This window comes from Euprymna scolopes, chromosome 13 (genome assembly GCF_053919585.1).
Source record: "Euprymna scolopes isolate OS-2025 chromosome 13, ASM5391958v1, whole genome shotgun sequence".
Taxonomy (NCBI): domain Eukaryota; kingdom Metazoa; phylum Mollusca; class Cephalopoda; order Sepiida; family Sepiolidae; genus Euprymna; species Euprymna scolopes.
Window position 1 is genome coordinate 44,889,719 of NC_136494.1, and position 19,817 is coordinate 44,909,535.

The following is a 19,817-nucleotide window of genomic DNA, read 5'->3' on the forward strand; positions in this document are numbered from 1 at the left end:
TATTTGAGATCTTCCTAGCAATCTTCCTCTAAGACCAAGGCGGTACTCTTTGTACCAAAGTTCCCTAAACCTTGACAACCATTTGTTTCACGATTCATTTGTATCAATTAACTTTCTCCGGCTGAGAGGAACAAAGATGGAGAGATAATTTCTTCCCAATTGTAATAATAGACCTGGACTCGTATTGGATCTTATAAACATATTGGGTGTGATAATAGCCTGTTGCCTTTCAGCAGACTCTTGTTAAGGTGTCTGTTGTTTACTGCCATCTGAATATCAGAGACAATAGTTAGGAAGGTATAATAATCTACCTTATCCTATCAATAACCTTGTAGAGGCAGAATTTTAAAGTTTTGATATTATGCTCCCAAGCTACCCCAACCCAAGGGGAAAATAATGCAATTGTCTCCCACTTAATATTACAGGACACAAACTTAGTTTGGTAGTCCTGAAGGAGACAAAGGCATTTAAATGTTCTTCCACTACCAAGAAAGGTCTTTGCATTGTTACTGAGAATTGACTCTGGAACACCATATGCATTTATAAATCTAACTAAGGCCTGAAAAAAGGACAAGATGTCTGGAACCACTTCAATATGCACTGCCCTTACACTGAAACAAGTGAATAGCAACAGGTAAATATTTTTTTGCAGTGTTCCCTTCCTTCACTCAAAAATGTCCTGTGAAATCAATGGTATTCTTATTAGCAATACCACACCATTTTTTTCTTTAGATTGAATAAACTCAAATCAAGCATTATTGAAAAAAGCATTTAAAAAACAAAGAAATAATGTTTTTTTTTTTTTTTTTTATCGGCATATTAGAACTGTAGTTATGACAATTCAAAGTATCAAAAAATGTGTGGTTCACTGGACATTTTGCTTAAGTCAGTCCAATTCAAATGCATATAATTTGTGACTGAAAATGGTAGGAAATTTGCACAATTTACAGACTAACCCATCTTTAAAAAGTTGTATCTACAGATCTTTTTCAGATATTATGATGAAATTTTGAACATATCTTAATACCACCATGTTCAGTTGGCATTATTTACGACCATCTCACTTGGTAACTTGCATACTAATTAGCATATTCCAGTTTCATTTTAACAGCTTTAAGTAGAAACATCATAAAAACAGCTAAGAAAAACGGTAAGTAAGGCTTTTTCATCATAGAAAGTATTATTCTGATGGACATTATCATTTGCCATTATAACATCATGAAAAGTCCAGGATGGCGATCGAGAAAGCCAAAATGGCTACCAGACACGATTCAAAGAAATTATTAACAAAATATGGCATATCAAATTAAAGGAAATTTTGTACAGATCAGAATTATGTTTTCAAGTACATTATACTAATTAGCATAATTAAGTTTCATTTTAACGACTTCAAGTTGCCATGACAATTATCGAGTGTGTTTCTACCACTATTTTGTATAATTTTTTATTTTTAAGTTATTCTCAAGACTTCGGCCATTTTGTCTTGTTCTCATGTAACGTTCGACAATACTTGTTTTTTTAACAGAATAAACATTTACAAGACCAAAAATTTATCGAGGTAGGTAGAAGAGTAACTTGCCTTTGGTAACATTTATTTGTTATATATTTATTTTTTGACCACTTTTTCATACCTCTGTGGATTGTAAAACAAACCCAATAAAAGTTATTCTTTTACTTAACTGGATAAGTGGTTTGTGTGTTTTAACTCATTTAAAAGTATGGTCATTGTTGGTTATTCTTTTTCAAATAATTTTTTTTTTTTTAATATTATTTTCCTTTCCATAATTAAAAACATAAAACTAAATAAAAATAAAATTATACTTTATGTTCATAAGTTTGTTGAAAAACGTTTACAGATTTTTTTGTGCACATCTCGGCACACAAAAATTCTCATATTTATATGCGATTGTCACTACTTTTATAGATTTGTGCATAAAAAGTTTTTATCCAATTCTTTTTAAATTTTAGAGCAAAAGAAATTAATATTTTCGCTATTAAATAGCACAGTTTCTATCTGTAATTATCTTTGTATTACAATGCGTCAACTTTGAGATATTCTAACTTTTGACTGGAAAGATGTACATGCTGTGTTCAAATTCTGTAGTAAAGACAATTCTTTTCCCTGATTAGCTAAAACAACTAGAAACGTCGCCAACAGGTACAACTTCCACTTTGAGTATTTATGTAAACATACCCCGACTGCGTATTTAAAAAAAGTGATCTACCGCCAGTGGGCATGATATGTTGGCATGTTTCAGCGTTAATAGTCGGAGTGATTTCTTTGAATATACAAATTAGTGTTGAGACGATTCCTAAATTTTTTCCGATTCCAGGAAAATGTTGATTAACGATTCCAATACCAAGTATGATTCCAATTCCGATTCCCGTGGAATTGTTGTTTTGAAATATACCATTATTTAATCAAAAGTTTTTGTGTAGCGAAAAAATTTGGTACAGCGAAAAAGTGGAAATACAATTAAGGGAATTTCGAAACGATTTGTTTTTTTTTTCGTAAAATTTCTTTCATTGAAGATAAGTCAAAATAAATATTTTAACCATGAATTAAACATGCACCATGAAATTAATAATCAATTTCAGGAGTTATTTTGTATATTAAAAAATATAAAGAAAAAAGGTGGACGTACACAAATGCTACCCCTGAAGCGAAATATGCATCAGCTCCGATGTTTTATACGTTGTTCGACTGAGGGAGAAGTTATTATTTTTACAAGGAAAGAATTTTTGCGTGTGTGACCTAGTTTTTTAAAAATTTATTTTGGCTTGAAATTTGCGCATGATTTTTAAGATTTTATCTGTTTTTTTTTTTTTGAATGGATATTTTTTTTTTTTTGCTCGAGTTTACATAATTATTAACAGGAAAATTGGTGCAAGTCAAATGATGGGATTCAGATTCCCCCAAAAATACACGATTCTTACGATTAATGATTCCAATTCATCGTCCCACCACTAATACAAATCACAACAAAAATATTAAATACCATTTTAAGTAAATTTTTTTGTGAATCCAGTTATACAAGTTTTATTTTGATGGATGCAGAAGAAATGTACTTATTACTAATTTAAAAACTATGAGTGTCAAATTAAGTAGCTGAACGTTATGGTGTCCGGTATTGCTATTCGTATAAAGTACCTCAAATTCAACACAAGAAGTCAGTAGGTTGGCCATGTTACTCTGCAGCATCATACCCATACACAAGCACCATCTCTTCTCATCTTACTCATAAAGCTGTCACAATTGGCGTTACAGGACTCCACTACAAACTCACTTTCCTGCAAACACTTCTTGACCTTAAAATACAATCCTGCAAGCTTCACTGGGTTGGATTTGGTCACTACAAGGTTGTCAACATACAATTTGTTCTTCATCACTGCTCGACATTCATCTAAAGGATACGAAGCAGCTTGAAACTTTAGGATACTCCAATATAAACGGGGCTGGAGGTGAACCCCAAAATCAGAGTCGAATAGTGAAAACATCTAAGGCAACCACCATCCTTAACAAAAAAAACAGAACCTGTTCTTGTCCTTCTCCAGGGCAAGGCAACCCAATAAAAATGCTTTCCTGATATCTGCAAGCAAGACAAATTTGTTTGACCTCAATGACATCAACATATCTCATGTTCACTCCAGAGTAAGCAGCCTTGTTCAGTGAATAATATTAGCCTGATCTTCGTAGTTGCTGCCGGATCTGCCTTAAAAATGGATTGATGTGCTATCCAGATAAAATCTCCAAACTTTTGAGGATACATGCATTTCCTCAATGATGCCCTCCGCTTCTGCTGAAGAAACACATAAACTCTTGATACAACTCCTGTTTTTCTAAGCTCCTGACAACTTGATCCAAACTCTGCAAGGCAATTGTATGATTTGAAGGCACCTGGGCAAGTTTATCCAAGTTATGCTAGGGCAACTGAACGTGATATTTTCCATTCTTGAAGGTTATGGATTTTTGAAAAACTGCTGAATCTGATTCTGGTCTTAATTTGAAATCTCTTCTCTGTCTTGAATGTCTAATGATTCAATGCTGAACATTTTTTCTAATCCTCTCTCAATATTGCTGAAGGGAAAGACATCCACTAGGTAGAATCGACTTTCAGGACAAAGCAAACACAAGCTAATTGCACCTGGGAAGTGTTCTCTATTACTGAACTAAACAAAGGAGAATTCCCAGGAACTGATGTAGGATCTATGGGGGTGGGATGGTGTTTGAGAAAAACAAAAGAAAAAAGGGTTTACTTCACCAAAGGTAATGCAAGAACAGAGAAAGCTTAATGCCTAACCCTGTAGAGATGGAACCAAATGCAAGGGACCTAAATTTTGCACTAGATCCAGTCCATAATTCCCCCTATAGAGACCAAATCTGTGCCAGACTTGCATTGCTCAACCAGAGAACATCCAGTCTGAACTCCAAAAGTGCCAATTTTTCAAATTTAGAGATAGATCCCAGGAGTTGCCAACCAGCACTGAAATGTGCCTAGTAAGGCCAAACTCCAAATCAACATCCAGTATCAATTCCCTGATCTTCGTCTCACATTCTCCAAGTAGGATAGTCAGTTTCAAATAATAATCTAAATCATCAGAACCCAAGGAGTGCAAGACGTCACCAGACAAATAAGTTTGGCCACTGCCAGTATCTCTCAGACAATTCATCGAAACAGTCCTTCCTCCTCGATGAAAGGTAATGCAAATGACAAGAGATGATTTGCTAGAGTACCCAGAGGGAGGTTGGAAAGCTGAAACTACTTGAAAAGCGATATCTCAGCTTGTAGAAGCTTCTTTATATTTCGAAACTGTTAACCATGGATTGCTTTGATCTATCCCAGGAAAAGGACCAGGCAATCCGCCACCTCGAATTAGCAAATGTTTGCTTGCCTCACTCTCACAAGACATACAGTGATGGAATTCTAGTTCCACATAATTGAATCAGCTCTCCCTTCTTGCAAACTTCAAGAAATAAATTTTGGCCATTAATTGAGCCTCTGCCGAATCATCCTCAGAGGAGTCGCAATGAAATGAGCTGGTCAATTCCTCCAAAATAGAAGCAGTCCTGCTGATGAAACCCTCAAGATTTGTTTAAGAATCATCCCTTTTGGAGGGAAAAAAAAAAAAAAAAAAAATCAACGATATCTTGAAATATCTTGTCATCTAGATATTCTTTTTTGAACACCAAGAGTGCCTGCTGATAATTTGCATTGAAACAAAGGATTAAATCAAAGACAAAGAGAATTTAAAAAAATGAAATTTTTCTGCATCATTTGCCTGCAGCACAATTTTCAAATCTAGACAAAAAAAATATAGAAACCCATTCAATCATTTTCCATTTCACTACTACTGAAAGTGTGTCCCATGATCTGTACCTGAGGAAGTCTAACTGAAAACTATGTAGGAGCTCTAATTATAGTAGATCCAGACATATAGGAAGTGAAGCTTGCTCTAAATAATCACTGGCAGATGTAAATAGGAAAAGAGATCTTCTAATTCCTTCTGTGTAGTCAGTTGAAAACTTAACCAATCAGACTTCATCTGCTCTCTTTCCTCATCTGAGACATCTGTAGTTTGCAGATGGAAATCTACATTTTGTTTATGTACTCCAAAATTTCTCGGAATACTGAAAATGTAGCAGAAGTAATTTCTGTACCATGGGACTATCGAAGCCTTCCTTTGATTTTCATCTTCAGAACGTAGATCCTAGTGAGGTGCTGCTGCTCCTTGGAAGCTGCCACAGTTGATGCATTAGAGGCTTCCAGGAAAGTGAATAAACACCAGTCACTTGTTTGTTGATAATGCCTTTGACATTCCCTTATTTGTGTTGAATGTTACATTTTTTTTTTAAATATATATATATATATATATATATATATAATAATTAGCTAACACAGTGCATCTGTTTACATTACGCGATACCGGTGTCGAACATAAAGAGTCCCTTTAAATGATTATAGGGTTCGAGGGTATTTGTACAACTAAACAGTAAATCTGCCCTAGTTTTATAAGTAAATAAATTCGTGCTGTTTTAACAAAAGAAACAATTCAATTCCAATAATAAGACAAAGGACATGTAGCGAGTAAAATTATTTTCTACCGAACGGTAACATAAGTGCATAAGTACCAATAAAATGATTCTTAATATCCTAAATACCCCTACCTCTATTCCAAAAATAACTGGTTTATTTTTCAGCTAAATCCATAACAAGTGGCACTTGAATGAATGGTTTATTTTATTCTCACTACACCATAATCAGGTGATTTTTGCAGACGAAAATTTGGGAGACAACAGGTCAAGGAGAACTTTTGTCCCTCTGCGAGGACAGAATTAGACACAAATGTGGAGAAAATCCAGAGCCCCAAAATAGGGTACTCTGGATTGGAACAAAAATAAACATTTCAGTTTAGAAAGATTTTTACTTCATTGATCAAAGGATTAAATCAAGCACAGAAAAGATGAAGTGTATGAATCATACACATCATACAGTACTGTGTGATCAAATCAGATTGTATTCATAGGGAAAAATGTCGATTGTTTGTTTAGTTTGTTTATAGCCGTTCTATTTCAAGTTGTGGTGTAATAATATACTGCCGGCGGATAGTAATCAGGTTGACACTCGTTATGATTTCAAATGCGATTACATTTGTTTGCTTATTTTAAGATTTCTCAAAGGAAATCAAGGTCATAGTTATTTTTTTTACTAGTATCTTGAATTGAGACGAAACAATATTGATTTAACGCATACTCGTGTCCATTCCAGATTGAACTAATCAGTATATAAATCGGACTTTAAACTTATGTTGGTATTTTGTGTGTGTGTGTGTGTGTGTGTGTGTGTGTAAGGATAATTTGTATCATCATAACGCTAAATTAATGGATTTAACATCCCATGAATCCGATTATAACACGAATTTAAAAATTAGGTCTTCTATCAAAGATAAACTTAAAAATTTACGCAAAGCACAAGAAATTTTCATAATAATAACACTTTCGACATTAACTAGTATTGACACGATTGACCCATGCGTAATGCAAAACTTTCAAAAACAAAAACATGCAACAAAAAATAAATAAAATGTAGCTTTAAAATACGAGTGGAATAAATTAAAAACAAAAAATACATACACACACATATGACCTTCACATTAATACAAATTTAAAATATTTTTAAAAGATGTTTGTCGGAATAAAACCAGTAAAGCCGCCTTGCTAAACCCCTTCCCTATATACAAATTAAGTTCGTTAAACTTTACAGGTTTTCTGAAAAAAGACAAAAAAAAAAAAAAAAAAAGAAAGAAAGAAGCAACTTTTTATGATAACGATATTTTTTTAGGTTATAGTAGTAATGACTAAAATAAAAAGGAAACTATGGAATTCAAGAGGGAAAATATAAATGCGAAAGACAAGAATCGTAAACAAAATGGGGGGGGAACGAAAGGAATGTTATTGTTAGGGGAAGGGAAATAAAGATGTTAAAAAAGTCGAAATAATAAAATACAAGTAGAATACTTTTGATGCCGATAGAAAAGGGGGTGTAAAACCAAACACTAATGTGTTGTAAACAAGGGAATGCGATTAAGTTCAGGGGAGGGGAAGGGTGATCCTGATGGGATGAATTTTTACACACAAACCGAAGATACGGAATGTACACACGGAGAATCGAGAAATAAATAGTAAAAGTCAAAATATTTTCATACATTGCTTTTTACTAAAGTAAAAGTAATATATCCAAATATTTTGAGTATTTTTTCAACTAAATTACAATGAATGAAATGAATGTAATAATTTTCAAAAACTTTCATTTTCGTATTATTTTCATTTTTTTAATATAATTCGGACGACGTCAAATATATATAGATCTTTTTTACTTTCTGTTGGACTCGGAATTAAAAACTTACTGTGTTCCACAGACAGCTGAGAAACGGTACGGACATAACAGTGGTGATGGTGGTGGTGGTGGCCGTAGAAGGAATAGAGGTGGTAGGAGGAGAAACCGCAGCGGCGGTAAAAGAAGGAGTAGATGTCTGCACAGTGGTGGGAGGAGGAGAGTACCTGTTGGGAGAAGTGGTCACAGGAGCATTTTTGTACTACTTCCCTCTCCAAAACTTTGGTTTCTTCTTTTTTTTTTTTCTCTCTCCCAATAAATGAACACTTTTTCCTTTCCTCTCTCTCCTCACAAAATTAGATTATCATATACACAGAATAACAATTTCCATTTTTTTCTTTCCAAAAATCCTAATTCTTAAAACACTACTACTACTACTACTACTACTAGTAAGTAAGTATAGATTATGATTAGAGCGAATGTGTGCAATAATATATATTAATGAATATTATATTATGTATCAACAAATAGGTGAAAAATATAAACAAATGGTTTGGGCTACGGTCAGCCTCCGTAGTAGACCGACGGCTGCCGTCGTCGTAATTCGACGAGATTTGCTGCCGACGACGACACGGAAGGACGGACGAACCTTTCCGGCAGCAATGATAGCGACCAGGTTAAAGAGAAAATCGCTTGGCTTTACCATATTTTGTCCCGGATGCGTGAAACTCCTTCTGCCTTGAACATCAGAGAACAGCCATATTTTATCTCCACAGTTCTAGTAGTAGTAGTGAAAGAATTGCGTGCTTACTTATCCTTCATGCTTATTTCGAACGATAGGTGGCGCAGCTGTCATGCTACTCCGACCACGATGCATTTACTACTCTTTCCCGTTACTCTTCTCGTTCGCATTTCTTAGTCTGTCTTTATTACTCAACCGAAATTCCTCTTTTAGTCCTCTTCCCTCTACCAACTAAAAAAGCACCTGATGTAATGTAATGTTCAAAATCACTTCAGGAAAAGCGAAATAAAAAAATAATAAAAAACACACAAAATAATGATTTAACTAAACCATAGGTTTATTTTTAAAGCATCTCATATTGAATTTTTTTCTGATTTTATAAAATTAAAGGCGACTCAGAAACATAGGCGACCCTAAGTGCAACCGTACCGGTGTCAGATGAAAACTTATCCTGGATGTGAATATGTTCCGATTACGAAAACCAGACTTCTAGTTTTAGTTTTAAATAAATCTGTAAGATATATTAAAAAATAAAAACTTGTTCAAATGTTTTACATATTTTCTTTTATGTCAATTTGCTTATTTATTTCAAACTAAAACAGGAAGTCCGATTTCACATAGAGACGATGTTTTCACCTGACACATGCACACAGGTTTGATCGATCGCCCAATAAATATATTGACATTCCAACTTAATCATTTTTTCTTTTCCTTTAATCGGGTTTTCTGGATTTGGAAGTTTCTTTTCATTTGATTGACATTATCGACTTACCTTTTCTTTCTCAAGTTTTCTTTAACCGCCAGGAAAAGTTTCCTCATATTATTCGGGTGATTTCCAATGTGTTGTGAGAAATTTCTTTCTCACACATCTCAAATTCCTCCTTAGAAATGAATTCCACAAACAAAAGCCATACCTTTAAACTCAAAATTTATTCACAAATTACAGCAATGAAAATTCTTTGGTTCTGGTATAGTCCTTTGCAAAACGGTGGCCCGATTTGCTCCCATATGCATGGAGCCTTTAGTATGAATTCCTATTGTTGGAATGTTAGTTCATTGTTCCTTTGGAAGGATCCATAAAAATCATCGAGAACAAGGCGGGAATAATGGTGCCTATAATCAGGCACAATGTGAGCCCCATGAGCCTCAAGAAGAAGTAAGATAAGTTCCAATAATCGGAATAATAACATGCTGAACAGTAGTAGAATGTCCTCCTTGATTTGAATAGGTTCAGCAAAATAAGATGTCTCTGCTTGTAGAGATGAGTCCTTCATTCGCCGACTGTTTGGTGTCCGTGAAGGAATTGTCTTGGATACCTAGTGAGGGAACCGATGGTTTGAGTCTGTATCGTTCCGTGTTCTTTCTCAGACTGAAAAATAAACGCATGAATACAAAAAAGGCGCCAAGTCAAATCACCTGACACATTCAAATTTAATCCAATCACAGACTGGCTACCAAACCGTGTAGCCAGCCTAAAAGAAAGATGGCAGTTGAATCTGGAATTTTTCACACACTGCTAAGGAGGAGAGGAAAAGTAATGGGTAATCATTACTTTTTTCCCAATACAAGTTAATTAATAAAACAGTCAGATAAACGACGAATAGCAAGGTAAGCCAATAAACATAAGTCTTAACTTGAACAATTTTATAACGTCAATATGTTTCAATTCAGTTAAATTTCTTAATTTTAATAGTGTTATTTGTTGACAATTCAAAATTGAGATTCAATAATTATAACTTAATTCAGTTAAACTTTCTTAATATTACACTGTCAAGGAGGAGAGGAAAAGTAATGGATAATCATTACTTTTCCCCAATACAAGTTAATTACAACTTTAATTCAATTAAACATTTTTTTTTTTCAATATTAATACGTGTGTGCCACTGTTGTCAATTTTCAGTTTAAACTTTAAAATTTTCCTGCATCCAGACATTAGCTAATATCCACTATATGGACTGACCTGAGGAGCTTCATCTTTACAATTAGAACAAAACCACTCCCCTAAGGTATGTAGCTGATTAACTCCCATGCAACTGAAATGGTACCAGCTATCATAGGGATTGCAGCACACCGTTGGTGATGTTCCATCATTAGGAACAGGTTGGACAGAAAAAGGGACCTCCTTCTTCTATAAACTCAGTTGATGCAATATCATCATTATCCTTAATAGAGATGGCATTGATTGGCTAATCTCTCTCTTATCTTGTCTAAACGAAACTAATAAAAAAAATTGTATCATGTTTGTACTCTCAGGAGGCACATCCTTCTGAAAATACCTTCCCGCTGGATATTACAAGGTATTCCAGCTTATCTAAGGCAATCAGCATCTTAGAAAAAGTGTTGAAATTTTATGATTTGTTACGTCAACGGAGTGCTGACGATTTTAATAGAGCCAAATTATTGCTATTTGCTAGCATGCTAATGGAGGCCTTCTCACAGGAACTAGGTTACTTGAAACAACCATCCGGTAAAGTGCCTCCCTCTAGGGTAACTTCCTTAGGGTTATTCCTTGATAAAGATGGGTTAATTAGAACCAGAGGTAGGATAAAGAATTCTGATATTCTGGGCCATACATCCAGAAATTAAATAACTGGAAAAATTTAGAAGTATTGATACCTCTAGTTAGAAGATCTGCCAGATTTTCCGACAAAGAAACATATTTTAATTTCGATAGAACGCCAAATTTAATATTAATATCTTCTCGAAATTTTTTGATCTCTGCGATTCTGTTTTCAATGAATATATTTTTCTTGGATCCTTTACCGTTCAGGACCCATGAGAGGGCAACTTGGGATTCAGACATCAGGAAAAAATTATCAATGTTAAGGGGCCCCAGGGCACCCAAAATCTAAGGGACTACCTTAAGGGCTAAAAACATAGCCAATAGTTTCAAAGTGGGAAGTGACTTCCCCTTAATTGGAGCCACTCTGGCCTTTACGAACAATAGAGAACAATACGCTCCCTGTTTCTCATACAGGGTGAATCTGTATGTGTTTTTCGACGCATCACAGAAGCAAATAAATTCAACAGAACGATTTTCTGACAATACATGCCTGGGAAACTCAAATTTCCACAAATCCTTTAGATCCTTGGCATGGGTTTGCCACAGCTTATTCGGGAATCCGCTCATCCCACAGCAACTTGCTTTTCCAGATCGAGCTGTATCATGGCGGGGAGAAACACAGATAAATATTGCGAAAAGATAGATATTGCGAAAGAATGTCCCATTTGGTATTGACCTCTATGGGTCCACTATAGTGGGAGAAAGTTTGAACGTGTCTCAAATAGGATCATATTGGTATCCCAATACCTTCTCAAAGGGAGAAGAAATAGTTTCATCCTCTAACATTTTATCTTGTATTTTAGAACAATTAGAATTGCAAGATCGCAAATTGAATCCTGCCTCTAACAATCTGCTGCGAACATTGTTATAAATAGTAAGTAAGGATTCTCTGTCACAACTGGTGATGACAAGATTATCCACATAGAAATTGTCGGAAATAGCATGCGATGCTGCATCTTGTGCATATTTTTCAACATGGAATTTCAAAATGAAGGGGCTAACATTGAACCCAAATATAATTGTTTTGTACCTGTATGTACATAATTTGTCACACTTTTTAAGGAAAAAACAAAATATTTTTTTATCCTCTTCCGATTAAAGGTGAATTTGTAAAAAGGCCTTCCTTATATCCCCTAGAAAGACATATTCGTTTTTCCTGCAATAAATCCAATAATTTAGCAGTTAAGTTCAAACCCAAATATAATCGGGACAAAAAACTGCTCCACTATTCCACCTTCTTTATAATCCACCTTCTTTATAATCCACCTTCTTCATAATCCACCTTCTTTATAATCCTCAAACACTTGGAGGTACTCATTATACCTTCCCTTCCTTGATAAGGATTCTGCCACTCTCTCCATTATTTTTAAGGAGGGCACAAAGTTACCTTTTACCTGTGGGAGCTTATCATGATGCCATGGTAAATTTACATAATATTTCCCGTTCTCCAATACGATGAAGTCTTTAAACTCCTCTATCTTCTCCTTGTCCATGGTAGATAACTTAACCTCTTCATCAATTCCTAATGAGTTGAGAGTGAGCAATCTCTCTACCCCTCATTCAATTATGGATTCGGAGAAGAAAGGCTTCAATCCGCCCTCATAAGAGAGAGTCGTACAGTATATCGATACACTATGGCTGACTGGGATAGTTTCCGTACATTTATATCGGATCTTCCTCTGCGTTCCATGTTTAAAAAGGATGTGTCGTCTATAGTATCAGACCTGACAGAATGGTTAATTGTAGGTATAGACAATTTCATACCCTCGAAAAAGTTCCAGCAAAAACCTAACAGCCAGCCATGGTTTTCTCCAGAATGTGCTGCTGCTATTGCGCACAGAAATCACTTTTTCCACTGCTTCCAACGTAACAGATGTATGGAAACTAAAGCCACTTTCAGGACTGCCAGCAACCATTGTAAGAAAGTAATAAAAAACGCAAGAGAGTTGTATGCTCAATCCGTCAAGTCCAAAGTAGCTGAGCAGCGGCTTGGTTCCCACCAGTTTTGGCAAATTGCAAACAGAATCCTGAACAGAAGCGTGTGCTCTATCCCAACTATCATCAATGGACCTGAGGTAATCTCGTCAGCATCAGACAAAGCCAAACTCTTTGCCAAGAACTTTGCAGCCAATTCTACCCTTTGCGACCAAGGCCGCCAATCCCCAATATAGTACTCAAAAAACTTCAACCAGAACTAGCACCCATACTTACAAAACTGTTTAAACGTTGTCTTAAGAATTGCTTCTCATCACCCTGGCAAATCTCATCAGTATGCCCTGTATTTAAGAATTCAGGTGATCTCTCATCTCTCTCTCAGTACAGGCCAATAACTCCAATAAGTTGCTGGTGTTAAATAGAGAAGTAATCAACCATCTCAGCCAAAATAACCTTCTTAGTGACACACAATATGGTTTCCATTCTACTAGATTTACAGCAGATGTGCTTGCAGTTATATCTCATAGGATTAGCGAATCTCTAGATGGAGGCAACCTTTCTAGGGCAATTGCTCTTGACATATCAAAGGCCTTTGATAGGGTATGGCATAAAGGTTTACTTCACAAGATCTCTAGCTATGGTATAGCTGGAAATGTCTTCTCAATTATTAAATCATTTCTCTCAAATAGGTTCATAAGAGTAGTAGTTGATGGGCAACAATCAGAAGCTCACAGTATTAATGCTGGAGTCCCTCAGGGGTCCATCCTGGGTCCAACTCTCTTCCTCATCTACATTAATGATCTTCCAAATCACATCCTTACATCATACATAGACATTTATGCTGATGACACTACCATCTATGGTAGCACAGCTAAGACCATAAACGACCAAGTTCTCTCCGATTCTCTCTCCTCTGATCTTGAGCATGTGGTCCAATGGGGAAAGGAGTGGTTGGTTACTTTTAATGCACCTAAAACCAAGCATCTATCTTTACATCATACATCGTTCTGATCCCCATCTGGCATCAGTTGAAATGAATGGCTCCTATCTTGGGGAGGCGTCATGTTTTGACAAGCTTCTGGGCTTGACCTTTACTCCTGATCTGAAATGGAGCACGTACATCAAATCTGTTGCCAAGGCCGCTGGAAAAATGGTGGGATCCTTCTATCGATCCAGCAGATGCAATTCTCTATCTATATAAGAGCCAGGTACGTCCAAGGATGGAGTACTGTTGCCACATCTGGGCAGGAGTTACTAGAAAGGACTTGTCCTGCTATGATAGAGTTCAAAATAGACTTTGTAGTTTCGTAGGAGATGTCCTTTTCTCTTCCCTGCAACCTCTATCTCATAGAAGATATGTTGCAAGTTTGTCTCTGCTTGCTTTATCGTTATTATCATGGCAAGTGCTCGACTGATCTTCAATCTATGGTTCTCTCTCATCAAACTTTCACAAGAAACACTTGTCTAGCTGAAAACACCATCAATAATTCCTCCCACTCTTTATCTGTGCCTAAACCTTAATGTAGATTCCATGAACAAAGCTTCTTTCTTAGAACTGCACGCCTGTGGAACTGTCTTCCGTTTTCCTGCTTTCCAGCAGACTACAATCTGATTGTCTTCACGTCCAACACAAACAAGTTCTTGATGAGCCGTTCCACTTAAGTTAAGAAATTTGCCGAATTTCCATTAATAACGATTACTATATTGTCCAATTGACTACTGTACACTCTTAACCCTTATCCTCGAGTGGTATCTGAGCCTTGATAAGTGGTGATTTCTAAGTAAAAAAAAAGAAAAAAATTGCCTGGGCGAAAAACGATCGTTGACTCCCAGTATCAGTCAAACAGAAAAAGTAGATAGGTCGACCATATGCTTTCATTGATATTTTAAGGACAGGAAAAATACTGTTCTGTTGTCCAGAATATGTTGTTCTGCTCACAAAGGACTTATTTCCCTTAGGACACATAACACTAAAGTGGCTTTTTAATCCACAAACTGCACAAGTGTAAGGAAACCCCTTACTTCCTCGACAAACTGCATCTGAATGTTCACCTAGACACCGAGTACATAATTTCAATTGTTTGGCCCTTCAGCGTTTAGCTTTGAAGGAAGGAAATTTACTACAGTCCTTAATCAAATGATGTGTAGCTTCGCACAACTTGCATAATAAAGTGGCTTTCACCTCACGTGCAGAAGAAGACGCCATATTGGATTTCATCTTAGGTGAAGAAGGCGCCAATTTTGGCGCAAATTTCCTGCCGAACATCAAGTGGGGCGCCTAATAAATATTCCGTAATTTCAAACACGTGGGACATTATAGTATTCATAGAAGGGAATCTTTCACCAATTCTACTTATTAATTCTCTCCTTATAACATTAGGACATTTAGCAAATAATCAATGCCCCTGAGGTTCAGTCCCGTAAGACTTATCAAGTTCTGTCAGATCTTGCTTAACCTTTTCAAGAAATGACTTTAAATTTTTTAAATCCGTTTTATGAGACTGAGTAGGAATAATCACTTCAAAAACCCGATTTTTAATTAAATCTGGCTTGAAATATTTTTTCCTTAACAGTTTCAGGGCTACATCATAATTGTCTGATGTTACGTCTAGACTGGAGGCTACATCAAAGGCATCACCATCCAGTTTTGATTTAAGCACTAACAATGTGTCAGCCTTATTCAAATTATCTGTACAAAATTCGAATTTATTCAGAAAGGTTTTGAACGAAAACTTATCATCTATGGACGTTCCGGAAAACCTTGGACAGTCCAGTTTTTTTTTGTTTTTTTTTTTTTTTTACAAAAGGCATCACCACATTATCAAGGCCCAGAGGCCACTCAAGGATAAGGGTTAAAGAGTGTACAGTAGAAATTGGTCAATATAGTAATCATTAGTAATGAAAATTTGGTAAATTTAATAACTTATATGGAACGGCTCATCAAGAACTTATTTACTTTAGACTTGAACACAACCATATTGTAGTCAGCCGGAAAGCAGGAAAACGGAAGACAATTCCACAGGCGTGCAGTTCTAAGAAAGAAGCTTTGTTCATGGAATCTACGTTTAGGTTTAGGCACAGATAAAGAGTGGGGGAAATTATTGATAGTGTTTACAGCTAGACGAGTGTTTCTTGTGAAAGTTTGGCGAGGGGGGACCATAGGTTGAAGCTCAGTTGAACACTTTCCATGAAAATAACGATACATCAGAGACAAACTCGCAACATCTCTTCTGTGAGATAGAGGTTGCAAGGAGGAGAAAAGGACATCTCCTACGAGGCTACAAAGTCTATTTTGAACTCTATCAAGGCAGGACAAGTCCTTTCTAGCAGCTCCTGCCCAGATGTGGCAACAGTATTCCATCCTTGGACGTACCTGGCTCTTATATAGGTAGAGAATAGCATCAGCAGTGAGATATCTACTGGATCGATAGAAAGATCCCACCATTTTTCCAGCGGCCTTGGCAACAGATTTGATATACGTGTTCCATTTAAGATCAGGAGTAATTGCATTTTTACGGGCATAACCATCGAAGGTTGAGTAACTTGAGGGGCATTGATTTCTGAAACAAACGCTTACGAAATCTCACAAAGATGCGATTTCTCCTCATCTGGAGTCTTGATTAGTACTAGGTCTAACAGATCGTCCAAATCTTTTAGCCAACTTCTAATTGCCATCTCTCGGGACGTTAAAATATCTGGTGAAGGGTTGTTAACTTCTAACCACTTCACTGCACTTTTTATGCAAAGCTTTTTGGCTTCCCACTTAGTCATTAATTCCCTTAGGGCCATATTTCGTTCCTAGAGAACAATTAATAAAATAACAGAGATATAATTATTCGCAAATGGTGAAAACTACCAATATTATTCCAAAACGGAATTGTAATCAAATCAATAAACAACGCTAACAAAATTTGCTGTCAGCAATTAATTGACCCCAAATTTAGGGCAAATACTCTAAGGAATATGATCAAGTTACACATTTATAACCGAATCGAAATTCCCGAGCGACACCAGGGTGTCTGAAAAAATGGGGGGTGAGTTTAAACTCTTTCCTTTCCCACTATTTTTTTTTAATAATGTTTCAACTCACATAATCACTTTGAAAACTGACAACAAATAAATGCAATGGAACATTAAAACATGGCATTACAATCAGAAATCAAACATAGTAATCTCAATTCGACATTAACGAAAAAAAAAAAAATTTCTGATTTAACAAAACAGAAAAAATTTTTTAATCCTTTTCCTTTTTTTTTTTTTGAGTTAACAAACTACGGTTTCTAAGAATTACGTTAAAACTTATCAACAATAATTTGCTCAAATTATAAAAAAACACAAGGAATCTGCTCGTCTTAAATCAAGAATTTGCACAAATTATATATAAAAACTAATGATTTTGCAAAGAAATGAGAATGTAAGAAATTATTTCTCACATCCCAATTTACTCCCTGCAGAAGCAAAAGAATCCACAAATACAAAAGCCATACTTTTCAAACTCAAAATTTATTCAAAAGTAACAGCAATGAAAGTTTATTGGTTCTGGTATTAGGCATAATGTGAGTCACTTTGGACTCTAGTTGAGTTGAGATAAGATCCAATATTTGGTAAATAAAACGTGAAGAAATGTTCATTAATGTCATCCTGTAATTAGGATAATTTCAGCAATATAAAAGTGTCTCTGCTTGTAGAGATGTGATCCTTTGTTCACCAACAGTTTGGTGATTCAACATGAAGGAATTGATGTAGCTCACTTCTCGTGTGGGAGCTGCTGATTTGGAGTCCATCCCTTTGCCGAGTTCTTGTGTGGACTGACTCATTCAAAATTAACCAATGACGGTCAAGAAAGGCGAATGTATATGGATTTTCTTACAAGTCATAAGTTTTTGAATTCTCCATTAATTCAAAATTTATTTAATTAGCTCCAAATGGAAATAAGAATTAGATTTAAAGAATTTTAAATCGAAAAAAAATACAAACATTTTTTTTCTTTTCAGAGAATATATACAGGATCAGGTTAAAAATGTCCCTTGGGCGTTTTAATACTCAGTTGTGAACTCTGATGTTTAATAAATAGGTGTGAAAACAAATTTAAACGTTTCAAAAGATTTGATGAGAGAATCATAAGTGAACACTAAAATATTTACCAATAGAAAACAATTAAAACTAGAGTCTGAGAATCAATGCTGAATCTGGAATTGGGAACTTCAGTTTGGCATGTGGTCCTTTAGGTAATGGAAAATTACAGCAATTTGGATAAAGTAAGAAAATTTGGTAATGATAAAATAAATATCGACTGAAAATAGATTTTAGAACCATTCTTGTGGGAGATGGGGCCTGGAAACTAGGTTCCTTCCTCTATAGTTTCAAACAAAGATTTATTCTGTTGTTTGCAGCACATAAATTCAATTCCTCTCAGTTAAGTTTTCCTGTATTATCTTTTCAAAGTTAAGTTTTCCTGTATTATCTTTTCAAAGTTAAGTTTTCCTGTATTATCTTTTCAAAGTTAAGTTTTCCTGTATTATCTTTTCAAAGTTAAGTTTTCCTGTATTATCTTTTCAAAGTTAAGTTTTCCTGTATTATCTTTTCAAAGTTAAGTTTTCCTGTATTATCTTTTCAAAGTTAAGTTTTCCTGTATTATCTTTTCAAAGTTAAGTTTTCCTGTATTATCTTTTCAAAGTTAAGTTTTCCTGTATTATCTTTTCAAAGTTAAGTTTTCCTGTATTATCTTTTCAAAGTTAAGTTTTCCTGTATTATCTTTTCAAAGTTAAGTTTTCCTGTATTATCTTTTCAAAGTTAAACTTTACGTACACTTTTATTTCATGCAATATGTATTTAACCGCTGTATCGAGCCGGTGTTGTCTTACTTCGATTTTTGTTTTGCTTTGGATGTGACAAGGTCGGTTTAGTGTGGTCGATATCCAATTCTCCCTTCAAAATAGTCACTCTGAATGCGACAAAAATTGTTCCCAGTCGACTAGGAATTTTCTGGCAGAGAACAGAACAGATATTATACTTTGATTTTAACTCAAAGCCAGGTACAGCATCAGTAAATTTCTCAAAAAGAAAACACACAAAAAAGATCCTCAGTTACTTATTTAAAAAAAATGATTTGTTTAATTTTTTGCTAAATTTTATGAAATTTTGTCTTTGAACTGACAAACTATTTTATTATTAATAGTTTTAAATCATAGAATAGAATCTTAACAGAAGTTCAAAAATATCAAATTAGCTCAAATATCCGTCTACACGTGTGAATTTTAAAGCAGGGTTAAAAAAAGAAATCTTTCAAATTTCTGCATTAGAATTGCCAAAGTTGTCAATCATTTTTTAACTCAGTCTGAGCTTAATTTGCTTGCAGTATGCCAAATAAAGGCAACTATCTTTTAAGACATTATTAACATTAAAAGAGTGCACGTATGATTGCCTAGGTGGATGTATAATACTCATTTACATAATAATTCAAGTAGGGATGGTATGAACCCTCCTCCCTATCTAGCTATCAATCCTATACATTTAATCGATGAATTTTGGCAATCCAAATTGGGTTCCCAAGTCACAAACAGTCAAACCAGCATAAAAGGCACACCCTTTTTCTTTAGTTTAGAAACCCTAATTCCTGACTTTTATCGTTATTTTATTTCAAGCTAAAAATTATTTTTTGACTGTTTAAAGCTTCAAAATCACTTTCAAATTTTGAATTGTGTTAATAATTGATCGAAATGGTCAGAATGCATCGTAAAAATTT

The 19,817-nt window shown here is 35.1% G+C and overlaps 1 protein-coding gene across 4 annotated transcripts in view; it reads right to left on the bottom strand.

Annotated features, from left to right (window-relative positions):
• The window catches only part of LOC145292001 (ubiquitin carboxyl-terminal hydrolase 46-like), a 184,516-nt gene extending 175,767 nt beyond the window's left edge, over window positions 1-8,749 (bottom strand). Inside the window, exon 1 of one of the 4 annotated variants that reach the window (XM_080137982.1) lies at window positions 8,536-8,749. In XM_080137982.1, coding sequence (XP_079994108.1) covers window positions 8,536-8,538 — 3 coding nt within the window. In that variant the 5' untranslated portion in view covers window positions 8,539-8,749. Of the gene's footprint in view, window positions 1-7,905 lie in introns of all 4 variants that reach the window. The other 3 variants (XM_080137983.1, XM_080137980.1, XM_080137981.1) reach the window with 3 other exon arrangements.
• Between the last annotated feature and the right edge of the window lie 11,068 nt (window positions 8,750-19,817).